Here is an 11,333-nt window from a genome sequence, read left to right on the forward strand (position 1 = left end):
ACAAGGTGGCGGTTTATTTACAATTACATCAACAATAGCCAATAAACACAATCGGCTACACCGACTTCAAATGCTTTGCAACACAACAGAACTGCCTAATAAACACTACAAGTCTTTCTCTGTCTACTTCTAGACTCGTACAGATACATTTTCAAGGACTCACTGTCTTACACACAGTCCTTACTGCTTGCTGTCCTGGACTCAACTGACTCCTTTCTTACACGCCCTGTCTCTGGTCCGTGAAGGCTCTCGTCACATGACCACAGCACGGGCCATATTAGCTTGTATAGAGGTACTGTCCCTTGTTTAACAGCCGTTGACCTATGTGATTCGCCTTAGTCTCGTGTGTCAATAGGTCACACACACATTAACCCTTTCAGTTCGTCATTAGGGTTATAACAATATTATCTCCATAGGATCTCAATACATCTACTATACATTTGCAAAAATATGAAGTAACAAATCGAAAGCTTACGAATTGAACCAGACCAGTAGTAAAGTTAAAACAAGAAATCAAATAAAAACCTGAATTTTTAAAAATTATTCAACTTGCGACAAGCGACTGAAATATTTATTGCCAAGAAAACTCATTTAATTTATTACGATTATTTTTTCAAAATTCTAGCTTCACCATCTGGCGGACTCTGTGACAACAGCGGCCACAGACAGAATGGAATGGACGTGGTGCCACATCCCAGCGACTGCGACAAATACATCCAGTGCTACTACAACAACATTACCATGCTGGACATTGGCGTGGTCAGAAACTGTCCAATGGGCCTCCACTGGAATCAACCAAGCAAGACATGCCTTAATACTACTCAAGTCAGGTGCACAAAAGGTACGGTTGCATCATCTTCTCACTAATAACAAATAACATTTTTATAGGTTCGTTCTAAATAGTACGTGTAACTATCTAAGCTTTTAGCTAAATGAATAAAAATTTAAGTAATTTTGTTCTTGAAGAAATAAACTTTTATCAAATAGATCGCTGCAGAGAGGACTGTGAACCATTTAAAATGGAAGGGGCTTGTGGTGCCTTCTGGGATTGTGAAAACGGCGTCTCTGTTCCCAAGTGTTGCCCACCGTCATTCGCTTTTGTTTCCGGTGTCGGCTGCCAGCTAGACTTCAGATGTAAAGACATGTGCCAGGCGGAGAAATGGTGTGGTGAGTGTTGTATGAGTGTCCAGAAAGCCTGTTTCACTGTTCTTCAGTTCTATCCGTTTTTAGCAGGGTTGGGATTTACAAAGTAAGAAACTAAAATATGCAAAACAAATTTGGTGCTCTGAGAGTAGAGCGGAGACTGTTAGGATCTTAATACGCAATATAAAGTAAATTTACAATTTAATGATAACAGATCACATGATTATGGCTGAAGAAGCGCAAGTTCAATATTATATCTACAAAACAATTTTATTTGATTGTTGTTTTATTTGTTCAAGTATGTATACTATGTCTTTTATAGGTATGATATCTGGTTCATAACTTTCATAAAACTGCACAATGAATGTCAATTATCGACACCACAAAATAGTTCTGAGAACTAATAAGGCTTGTCTTTGAGTCCGAAGATCAATGAAGCTGACGACACTGTAATAGTGATTACTTTGATAACTAATTAATAATTTAGAACAGGAGCTGGTGACCTTTAGGCATTTTGCAGCACCCAGTGCTCACCCTGGCAGAATCTGCGACACCGAGGAACCCAAACTGTATCGGCAATGCCGTTCTTTTGGATACATCAGCTGCATGGGAGACATCGTTCCGACCTCAGCTAATGCCCTGGCATTCATCTCATCTCCACGAGATGATCCACAGACGCTTCGCGACTGAGGGAGGCCGTAATAATTTTTTACCCCACCCTAAATCCCCTAAACCGATATAATAAAAAAACTAATCAAGTGCCTGTATAATTCTAGTCATAGTGTATAGAATTATAGTTTCGTAATAGAGATACCAACGTGGAAACATTAGTAATCTAGACTAGACTGCTGTATCTAGATTTATCATAGAGAAGGTTCTGGTCTGGTGATAGTCAAATAGACGTGCTCAAAAAGTTATTGAACATCTATTGATTTATTTCACACGCGGGAATACCCACTGTGGTATCTGGTATGTGTGCTCAAGCTAAAGATTGTCTAGAGTAGTCTAGACCTGCAGCTAAAGTCTAAATATTTAGATTATTTTACTTCAAAGAATAAAGAACGGTGAATGAAGTTCTATCCAAGGCAAAGGACAGAGAGGAATGAGGAAAGACGGTTGACAGATCTTGTGTGGTTCCCCAACGGTCCAACAGACTAAGGAATAGGTGAAGGTGTAGGTGAAACTCTAATTAGAGGTGTTTGATGGTCTGAAATCTTTGTTAAATGTATTCATTCTTAAGTCATGTTTAAGGTCCTTTTGTTACGTCTTGTTTAAGGTCTGTGTCAGAAAAAGCCCAACTGGTTGGTAGCCTCAGGGTACGATGTTCAACTCGCTAATGGAGTTTTGGGTTGGTTACCAAGACCTTGCTTCTATGAAGACTTTGATGTGGTCGACTGTGACTGTTCCGCCCCTAGAAACCAAGGTAAGATGTCTGAGAACAATATGACTGTATCTACACTCTTTTTTTTTAGTTTTGGTTTTTATGTGTGCAATATAATTTTAAAATGATGATGATGATAATATTAAGATGATAATATTGATATGTAACCAAAGTTGAATGCTAGAATATGTCTTATCAATAATTGTTACATATTTATTTTAAGGGTGACAATAATAGTGTTGAAAGAATACGACTATAGTTATCTCCTTTTATTTTCGATTCATCACAATCTGTAGGAAACTTTGCAACTTTCCCAATTATGTATTAATTTCATTTATCTCCCTTTGTTTTTCTATTTAAAAAAAATCTCAAATCTAGAATAACTTTGAACTATTGCTAAAAATTGTGCGACTTCTAATGGTTGACGCATACTAAGGAATGACAAAATTTATGTTTTAAAAGTTCCATTTTAATCGCTTACAGCTTAATTATCCAAAATCTTGATAACACTTTGCCTCTCCTTGCAGTGTGCCCAGCTGATCGTGAGTACTTCTTCAATGACACTATGACGGCTATGTCAGTGATGGACAATTCTCGGGATGGCATCCGTGTCTCCTCTGTCTCTAACAACGGAATGGCCCTGGCTCTGAACGCCAAGAGTGTCATCCACGTGGATATGAACAGAATGGACTACCCTGGATCTTATGTAATAGAGTTTGTGTAAGTCATTACAGATAGAAATCAAGTGACTCAGTACTTATATGTTTAGACTTTTGATTGATATCATCATTAACAATATCAATCCAGGTGAAAGAGAAACACTTTGGCGAACCACAGTCGAACAAATTAACATTTTATGTCAAATACAATAACTCTTTTAAAGTTTAGTTTTATAGGATTCATACTGTGCTATTTTTAGCTTACTTAAACCGCAATAACTAGAAACCGGCCTCGTTGTAACCATTCTGTATTGACTTCACGATAGTCCAGGTCCCTACACAGAGGCGTAACTAGTGTGAGGGGGAGGGAGGGGGTAAATTTGAAAATCCTCCGGACCCCCAATTGAGGGCTCCCCAATGAGTGTATAAAATATAAAATATAAATAAAATGCAAGGGCCCCCAAAGAGGTCAAGCCCCTTCCTCCGGGCCAACAAATGATGGCAAATTTCTAGCTAAGCTACTGTCCCTGCACGCCGCCATTCTTCTCCATTACAGAATATTTTAGAATGTTGATGTTTTTCTGATTTTTCGTTCTCATATCAAGGTCTATTTACTTTACTTACGTTGATACTATTGGTACAAACAGTCCCATGTATTTTATTGCATTATAATATAGATAATAAAGGAATGTTTTTTAATTTTTTAAAATTATTTTGTTTATTATAATTAATTTGACATATGCTCTGATTTTTTCAGTTACAAAGAAAATGGCGCCCTGAGCCCCTACAGCGAGACACTGTTCAGTTCTGGTGTTTCCTGCAACCATGTCAACTCCCTTCTGGTCAGCGCCAATGATCAGTTTGTGTTCGCAGAGCTCAGGTCATCTGAAGGTCGTCAGGCAGAGGTCAAGGTCCCAACAACGGTGAGTGCATCTGTATAAGTGAAGACACGTGCTGGAGTGGAACTTAATTTTGGAGCGCGTGCATGAAAGTGGTGTATGTTTGCGTCTATTTTGTGTTTATCTGAGAAATCGGTTCATGTGTGTGCGTAGCTGTGAGTGTGTGTGTGTTAGCGTATGCATGAAAGCAGTGTATGCACCAGGAAAATTTACGCAGAAGGGTACAAGTGTACAAAAAATGCTTATTAACATATGTAATGTAAAAATAAAAATATCTTGTTTTTACCAATAGTCAGGGGCGGACTGGCTATATGGGCATTTGGGCAAATGCCCGGTGGGCCGGTACCCAAATGGGCCGGTAGGGCCACCGGAATGGCCTGTTCGAAGCCACTATGGCACATATCAAATTGTTAAAGGTTTTATAATATTCTTATTATATTATTTTTTTTTTATAAAAGGCCCTCTAAGCAGGGGCGGACTGGCTATATGGGCAAACGGGCAAATGCCCGGTGGGCCGGTACCAAATGGGCCGGTCTGGTAGCGACCAAAGAAAAAAAAAGCAATGCAGACAACTTTAAAAAAAAGTGACAGCAACAAGACACAAAGGCCCGAACACGTTTTCTTCTTGTTTTTTTTTTAATTATTATTACAATTAATTTTGTTTGAAATTCAACAAGAATATAATTTTAAGAATTACACTATACACTGTACGTATTATCATTTGTAGAACGTTAGACTGTACTTTCTGCTATGCATGAGCGGCATGGCCTTAAACAATACTCTGATGTCTTCAAGACTGTGTTTGGCCTGTTCATTTTGCTGGTCGGCATGGGCCTTTGATGGCACTCCTATTTTTGTTTTCCTCCTTCCCTCACCCCTTTTTTGATGGTTCCATGAAAGTTAACGAAAAAGAGGTATGGGAGAAGTTAAAAAACATTGATGTAATGCGGCAAAAGGGGAGACAATTAGCTCTTTAACAAAACACATACACACAGCCGCGAAATTGCAAACCATCCAACTTATTCATAGCTCAATATGGGTATAAAGTTCTACTTTCTGCGATTTGAAAAGAAAAAGAAAGTTTCTTGTTGTTTATTTGTAATAACATAGATTTAAAAATACTACACTTAAGGCTTACAAAAAAAATATTTAATTAAAACATAAATCTAATCTAGATCTAAATCAATTTTATACCGTTGTGATTAAAGGGCAAACTTATGCTTAGTATGAAGTCATTGATGATAAAAATTATTACAATAATTACAATAATTTATATAGCGCTGTCACATCCGATATTTAATGAATGGAGATTTAGAATCATTTATATTTTAAATAATATATTCATATACAAATCTCGTTTTTGAGAATGTACTAGGAGGAATCAAGAGCTTTTCACATTTAGAAGTACCTCTCTAACCGTTCTGCTTTCTCTTATCTTTTAAAGGAATATATATAGTTCGTCCATCGTAGTTCAATTATGACCACTTTGTCATCCAGGGAGCTGAGGGCTTTGCACTGGGGTTTTATGTCTCCTCGTGTGGCTGGTGAGACCTATGTAAGCCCGTAATGTTCGGCCGCACACTAGGCAGGTTATTCCAGCTTGAGCTAGTGTCATTGGTTTTGCTTTTCTTCTCTGGCGTTTTTTCTTTCTTCTGCCAGCTTTGTTCTCTTTTCCTCAGCAACCTGTGCGCCGGTTTTCACAGCGCGACGTCATGATGCTCTGTCATGTGCCTCTGTCTCCCAGGTGGATTGGCCTATGCTGAACGCCTTCATAGAAGATTTGAGGGTGTCCCTGAAGCGTTTTCTTTGACCACCTTAAGAGCGCTTTCCTTCGCTTAAATGGCCATACAATAGTCGTTTAGGGATGCGGTGGTCTTCCATTCTGCATGCGTGTCCTGCCGATCGCAGCTGGGACTGCATCAGGGTGTGTGGATGCTTTGCAGACCCGCTCTTTGAAGGACTTCAGTATCTGGTATTTTGTCTTGCCATTTGACATTCAGTATTTTTCACAGACATGTCATGTGGAAGTGATTCCTTTTCTTTACATATGAACTGTACACTATCCATGTTTCTGAGGCATAGAGCAATGTAGAGGAGGATGACGGCTCGATAGACCCCTAGTTTTGTATTTGTGGTGATACCACTTTAAAGGAATGGGTTGTCAGGCAGGAAAACCAATGATTTAGCATATTCTAAGTCACAGATCACCATACATGACTAGATTGACACGTGAAATGCGTAGGACCTAATTATTTTATTTTTTTGAAGAAACGTCTGTAATCTATAAGTAATACCAAAAAGTTTGAAACTCATTAAGGCTGCTATTGTAGAGTTTATAGTTTTCAGACTACATACATGTAGATCTATAAATAGAATACATTATGTAAGCCTACGAAAGCATACATCCAGTTTTCGATGCGTTATCAAACTTTATATATTTTGAATAGAATTACGCTTACACCTATGATAAAACGCATGGGCTAAGCCGAGAGGGGAGGAATTCTAACCATCACTGCCCTCAGATCTCATTGTCTGAAAGGGAAACTTTACTTACTTCCCCAGTGCAGCCAACGTAAGCAAACTTAAGTCACCAAATTTCATGAGCGTAGCCATAAGTGGTTTTGTGGTTCCCCCCCCCCCTTTTCAAATACAAAAGTAAAGCATTTTACCATTTTCTATCAGTTGCTGGACTCCAGTGAATAGAAGATTTAGTTTTTGATTTTTTTAGCGGAAGAGTAGCAGGCTAATTGCACTGTAGATACCTCAGAATATGCATTTTTTAAAGCTTAAAATAACAGAAATAATGCTTGGATCCGGGGCTTCGTCCCGGACCCCACTGGAGGAGCTTACTGCGCTCCCCCAGACTACGTAGCTGTAGCTGTCCCTTGGCTGTGTGTACTACCTTTCACTAATTATAGGAAGAGAGTATTCTAGAGTAGAAAAACGTTTAAAAGAATGAGAGATAAGAATGTAATGAAGATTAATTACATATACACACACAAATACATATATATATATATATATATATATATATATATATATATATATATATATATATATATATATATATATATATATATATATAAATAAATTGCGGAGGGGGTTAACCCCCCACACACACACCGAAAATATATGACATGCCATTTGTGGGCCGGTTTATATGGTAATGCCCGGGCCGATTTTGATATCCAGTCCGCTCCTGCCTCTGAGCGTCGTGTTTAAAAAAATCTTTGACAGACATTACAGTGTAATACTATTTTAATGTAACACCTTTTTTCGAAAATAAAATGTAGAATGTAGACAGTGCTACTAGTAGGCTCCATCCTTTTAGGGCCTACATAATTGCTGATTTGAAAAGACCTATATTGCTTATTAAGATATAAGAGTTCACTGTATGCATGCATATCGATACATTATCAAACTGAACAATGATTTTGAGGAGACGTACACCTAGAGATGGATGCCCATCACATAATAGAGAATTTATGGGCCGAATTTTATAGAAATGCCTGGGCCGATTTTGACACCCAGTCCGCCCCTGCCAATAGTGTATTATACATTGAATTAGGACGTACCATCAGAAAGTTACATTGCATTCGATTACTTTGATTGCCAAGAAAACAAAACTCAAATGTTCAAAACAGTGTTGGGAGATATTTTTATTACAGATATAGAAACATGGTGGATAAACTCGACATTACAAGCCTTTGATGTATCCTGTGTACAGAGTAAAAGAAGTTCTAATTAACTATGTATTTAAAAAAGGCAAATGATACTTTTGGCACTTTAAATAACTGAAAAACACACATTTTGTTAGCTGTTTTGTTTGTCACTTTCTTTAGTTGGCAAATTGGAAGTTTACTTTAGCGTCCTTGACATTGGTTAGTTCATCGTAAAAACTCTCAAGTAAAGGTTAGCTCATTGTGACTGAAGTCTTTTGTCATTAGGATTCAACAAGGTAGCCAGGTACCCGTGGGCCCCGTTGGCCAAGGTTCAGCAATATACCTAGAAGGTTGAATGTGACAAATATGACCCTTATTGTACAGCCTAACCTTTTTGTCATTAAAAAAAAAGGGACAAATTTCAAAGATATATATATATATATATGACGTATGACGTATTTTGGAGAGCTGTGTATTGACTCCACAATCATCTGACATCCGCGAATTCGGATGTGCCTACAAATCTATCTATCAAAACATTAGTACACAACTCAACGCTGAATAATTATCTTGAATTTAATATGTTCAAACTCAATTCAATCTAATTGGCTCCAAAATATAAAATACTTGTACATTTATTATAGTTGAAATTAATCACAGGAAAGATACAAGCGAACTAATTGTAATCCAGTAAAGAAGAAACACACTTGGACTAATGAATGATGATCAACGACGTGAACACCTAGCGACCAACTGATACCGTTAAATATTATGGTACTAAAAATTTTATAGAACCCTTTCAGGTCACTGATTGTTAGGCGGGGAAAGAAAAGTAATATTAGAATTCACAGGCCAGAAGTGATGGGTTTGGGAGTGCGTTTGTTTTGAAGCGGGCCGTTCCGATTCAACCTAACATATACGTTCATATATGTTCCTTCAGAGTTGAAGGCAATCTACCTTCTAGTCCAAACCTCCCGCAGGACGATGGGAGATGGCAGCGGGCAGGGTATGAATCCGGGATCATCAAGACGATTGAACGAATTATCAACTATTTTAGCTATAAGATAATGTGCAGTCTTTGTTGAAAACTATTTTTTGTTTTTTGTTTTTTACTATTTCACTGTTACATGTTGCAGGGTCTGAGCGTCAATGAGTTTAAACTGTTGACCTTAGAGTACAACGACGGAGTTCTCTCATTGTCTGTAAAAGGAAGCAAACAACAGTACATCGCACAGACATCAGGTAAGGGCTCCAGCTAGAAGCGTGTTCTACTATTAGAATGCGAGTCTGTTTAAATCTCTATTTACGTGAGAAATACATTGTAAACAAAAATATGACTTCATCTTTAGACCTTTTTTATTTCACTATTCTTAGGATTAAAAAATGAAAAGCTAGTCGTTGTAATCGCAGTGAATAGTACACTTCGAAAAAATTGAAAACCAAAATTGAAATTGTATAAAAGTATGGCACCGTAGAGCAGAGGAACTTTGGGTATCATTCCAGAGGAACAGGAACAAATTCCAATTCACATAGATATTAAGAGTTTAATCCGCATAAATAGTAATTTATTGCGTAACAATGTTCTAGATACAATTCTACAACATGGAAATGCGATATATGTGGAAAAACATCAAACAAATGTACTACATTCAAGTGTACCTCATACAGAAATAGATTTAATATTTATTAAAAACATACCTCACCTTTTAATTTTCTTATTTATGTCTCAATATTCTAGCTCCAGCATTGGCGTGTCTCTCCTGCGGCATTGACATTGGTGCAGGAGTTATAAAGAACAGCTTCCGGGGTGAAGTTCAAAAGGTCAGTAAGTTCAATAGCTCGATTTTCTATGAGGTTGTCTACAATAAAATTGTAGGCTAACTTTCTTCCACTAGGTAGAAATATAGTTAGGGGAGTATTTGTAGTCCACATATTCAGCATTTTTGTCACCTTTTTATTATTACAAAGCTTATATCAACTCACTCTGTCTGTCTGTCTGTCTGTCTCATAAAAAGTGTGTACACCTAATTTCTCCTACACCCATTCTTGGATCAAGCTGAAACTTCGCACATTTATTCAATGGCACTGATAAGGCATGAATCAATTTTAAAAAGTTATTAATTATTTAATTAATTAGCTAATTAATTACAGTCAATTAATGTTTATAGAAACAAGGGAAACTAATCCTTCAGTATTCACACGTATGGCTAAATTTGTCATGTTTAGTCCCCTTACATATTGGTAATGCTATGTCTTCTTCTTCACGCATTCTCCGATCAAGTTGATACCTAAAAAAAAACTTGATCAAGGAAAAACAACAACAATTAGTCCATTAATTATTAGTAATAAACTATTTTGTTAGATATCGACCAAGGGAAATAACTTGTACATTATATACTGATATATTTTTAAGTACAGAGTTTTTCCCCTTTAAAAAAAAGCCTGTTTTGTATTTTTTTAAAGAATTTTAAAATCCTTTGCTTGTTTTGTCCTCAGCTTGCAATCCGATCCTGCAGTTTGCCGAAGCTCTATTAAAACGTTGTGTTGATTATTGGGTCATCGGATGTAGCTATTCATAACATTGTACTAAAACTTTTTCTGCTAGTTTCAATAACATGAACATTTGACCAATAGTTTGTCTGGTTCATGTTGTAGACATTCTCTGAAGTCTTGTGGACTTTGTTATGGACATTCTCTCAGTTCTTGTAGTAAGTGCTATGGACATTCGCCTACGTCTTATAGCCTAGTCTGTTCCTTAACTCTGAACTTGTTTACATTTTAACGTAGCTAGATTTGTAGCTGAAACAACATTCATGTCAAAATAAGAAACAAATCAAAACAAATTTTATTAGATCTTTTTTTTTTTTTTAAAATTCAGACAACTGAATAGCAGAGAGACTCTTTATCATTTTTGTTTATTATACTTTATTATGTGTTTTAATTCAGCTGTATGTTAGTCTACATAATTGTTAAACAATGTTTGATTAGAGTATTTATGTTGAATAATTTTTAATTTTTTTTTTTTGCCTTCATGTATATCATTTATTTAGATATAGCTCACTGGCCTATGTAAGTTTATTTGAGATGTTATTACACATTTCCTATAATGTTCATTCGATTGTCCTGATTAGAGGGTTGGTTATTTATATAGGAAATTATTTTTTTTAATTATGTATATGTATTTGAAAAAGAAGAAGTAAAAAGTAAAATATTGTACTACTTTTCTTTCTTGTTTCTTAGTTGTGTTTTTGTTTGTTTGTTTGTTTGTTGTTTTCTATAATCTTTCAATCTCTCTGAAAATATGGAGAGATCATTGCTGGGTCATTGCTTTCTACCATTATGTCCCAATGCTGTGTTATTGTCTTTAAAAAAAACAACAGTTAAGTAAGATATGTTCTTAATGCAGGAAGCTGCAACTTGTTTAGGCTGTCACGTTGTTACATGGTTCATCATTTACTTGCTTAACATCGAAGGGGAGGGGGTGAGGGGCAGCCATGATTCTTCAAAGCTCTATATCTGACACAACCCAGTGTCATCATGGTCAAAGTCAGCTGTTTTTTATTTCCTACACGCTGTGGTCTTCCAAGTG

General features: G+C 36.7%; 1 protein-coding gene across 5 annotated transcripts in view; it reads left to right on the forward strand.

The window, feature by feature from the left end:
• Nucleotides 1-10,968, forward strand: part of LOC106054397 (collagen alpha-4(VI) chain-like) — a 39,665-nt gene extending 28,697 nt beyond the window's left edge. For all 5 annotated transcript variants that reach the window (XM_056044378.1, XM_056044379.1, XM_056044377.1 and 2 more), the window contains 8 exons: nt 626-841; nt 988-1,167; nt 2,420-2,566; nt 3,052-3,244; nt 3,941-4,106; nt 8,881-8,986; nt 9,483-9,565; nt 10,241-10,968. In XM_056044378.1, coding sequence (XP_055900353.1) covers nt 626-841; nt 988-1,167; nt 2,420-2,566; nt 3,052-3,244; nt 3,941-4,106; nt 8,881-8,986; nt 9,483-9,565; nt 10,241-10,279 — 1,130 coding nt within the window. In that variant the 3' untranslated portion in view covers nt 10,280-10,968. The remainder of the gene's footprint in view (nt 1-625; nt 842-987; nt 1,168-2,419; nt 2,567-3,051; nt 3,245-3,940; nt 4,107-8,880; nt 8,987-9,482; nt 9,566-10,240) is intronic.
• The last annotated feature ends 365 nt before the right edge of the window (nt 10,969-11,333 follow it).

This window comes from Biomphalaria glabrata, chromosome 10 (genome assembly GCF_947242115.1).
Source record: "Biomphalaria glabrata chromosome 10, xgBioGlab47.1, whole genome shotgun sequence".
NCBI lineage: Eukaryota > Metazoa > Mollusca > Gastropoda > Planorbidae > Biomphalaria > Biomphalaria glabrata.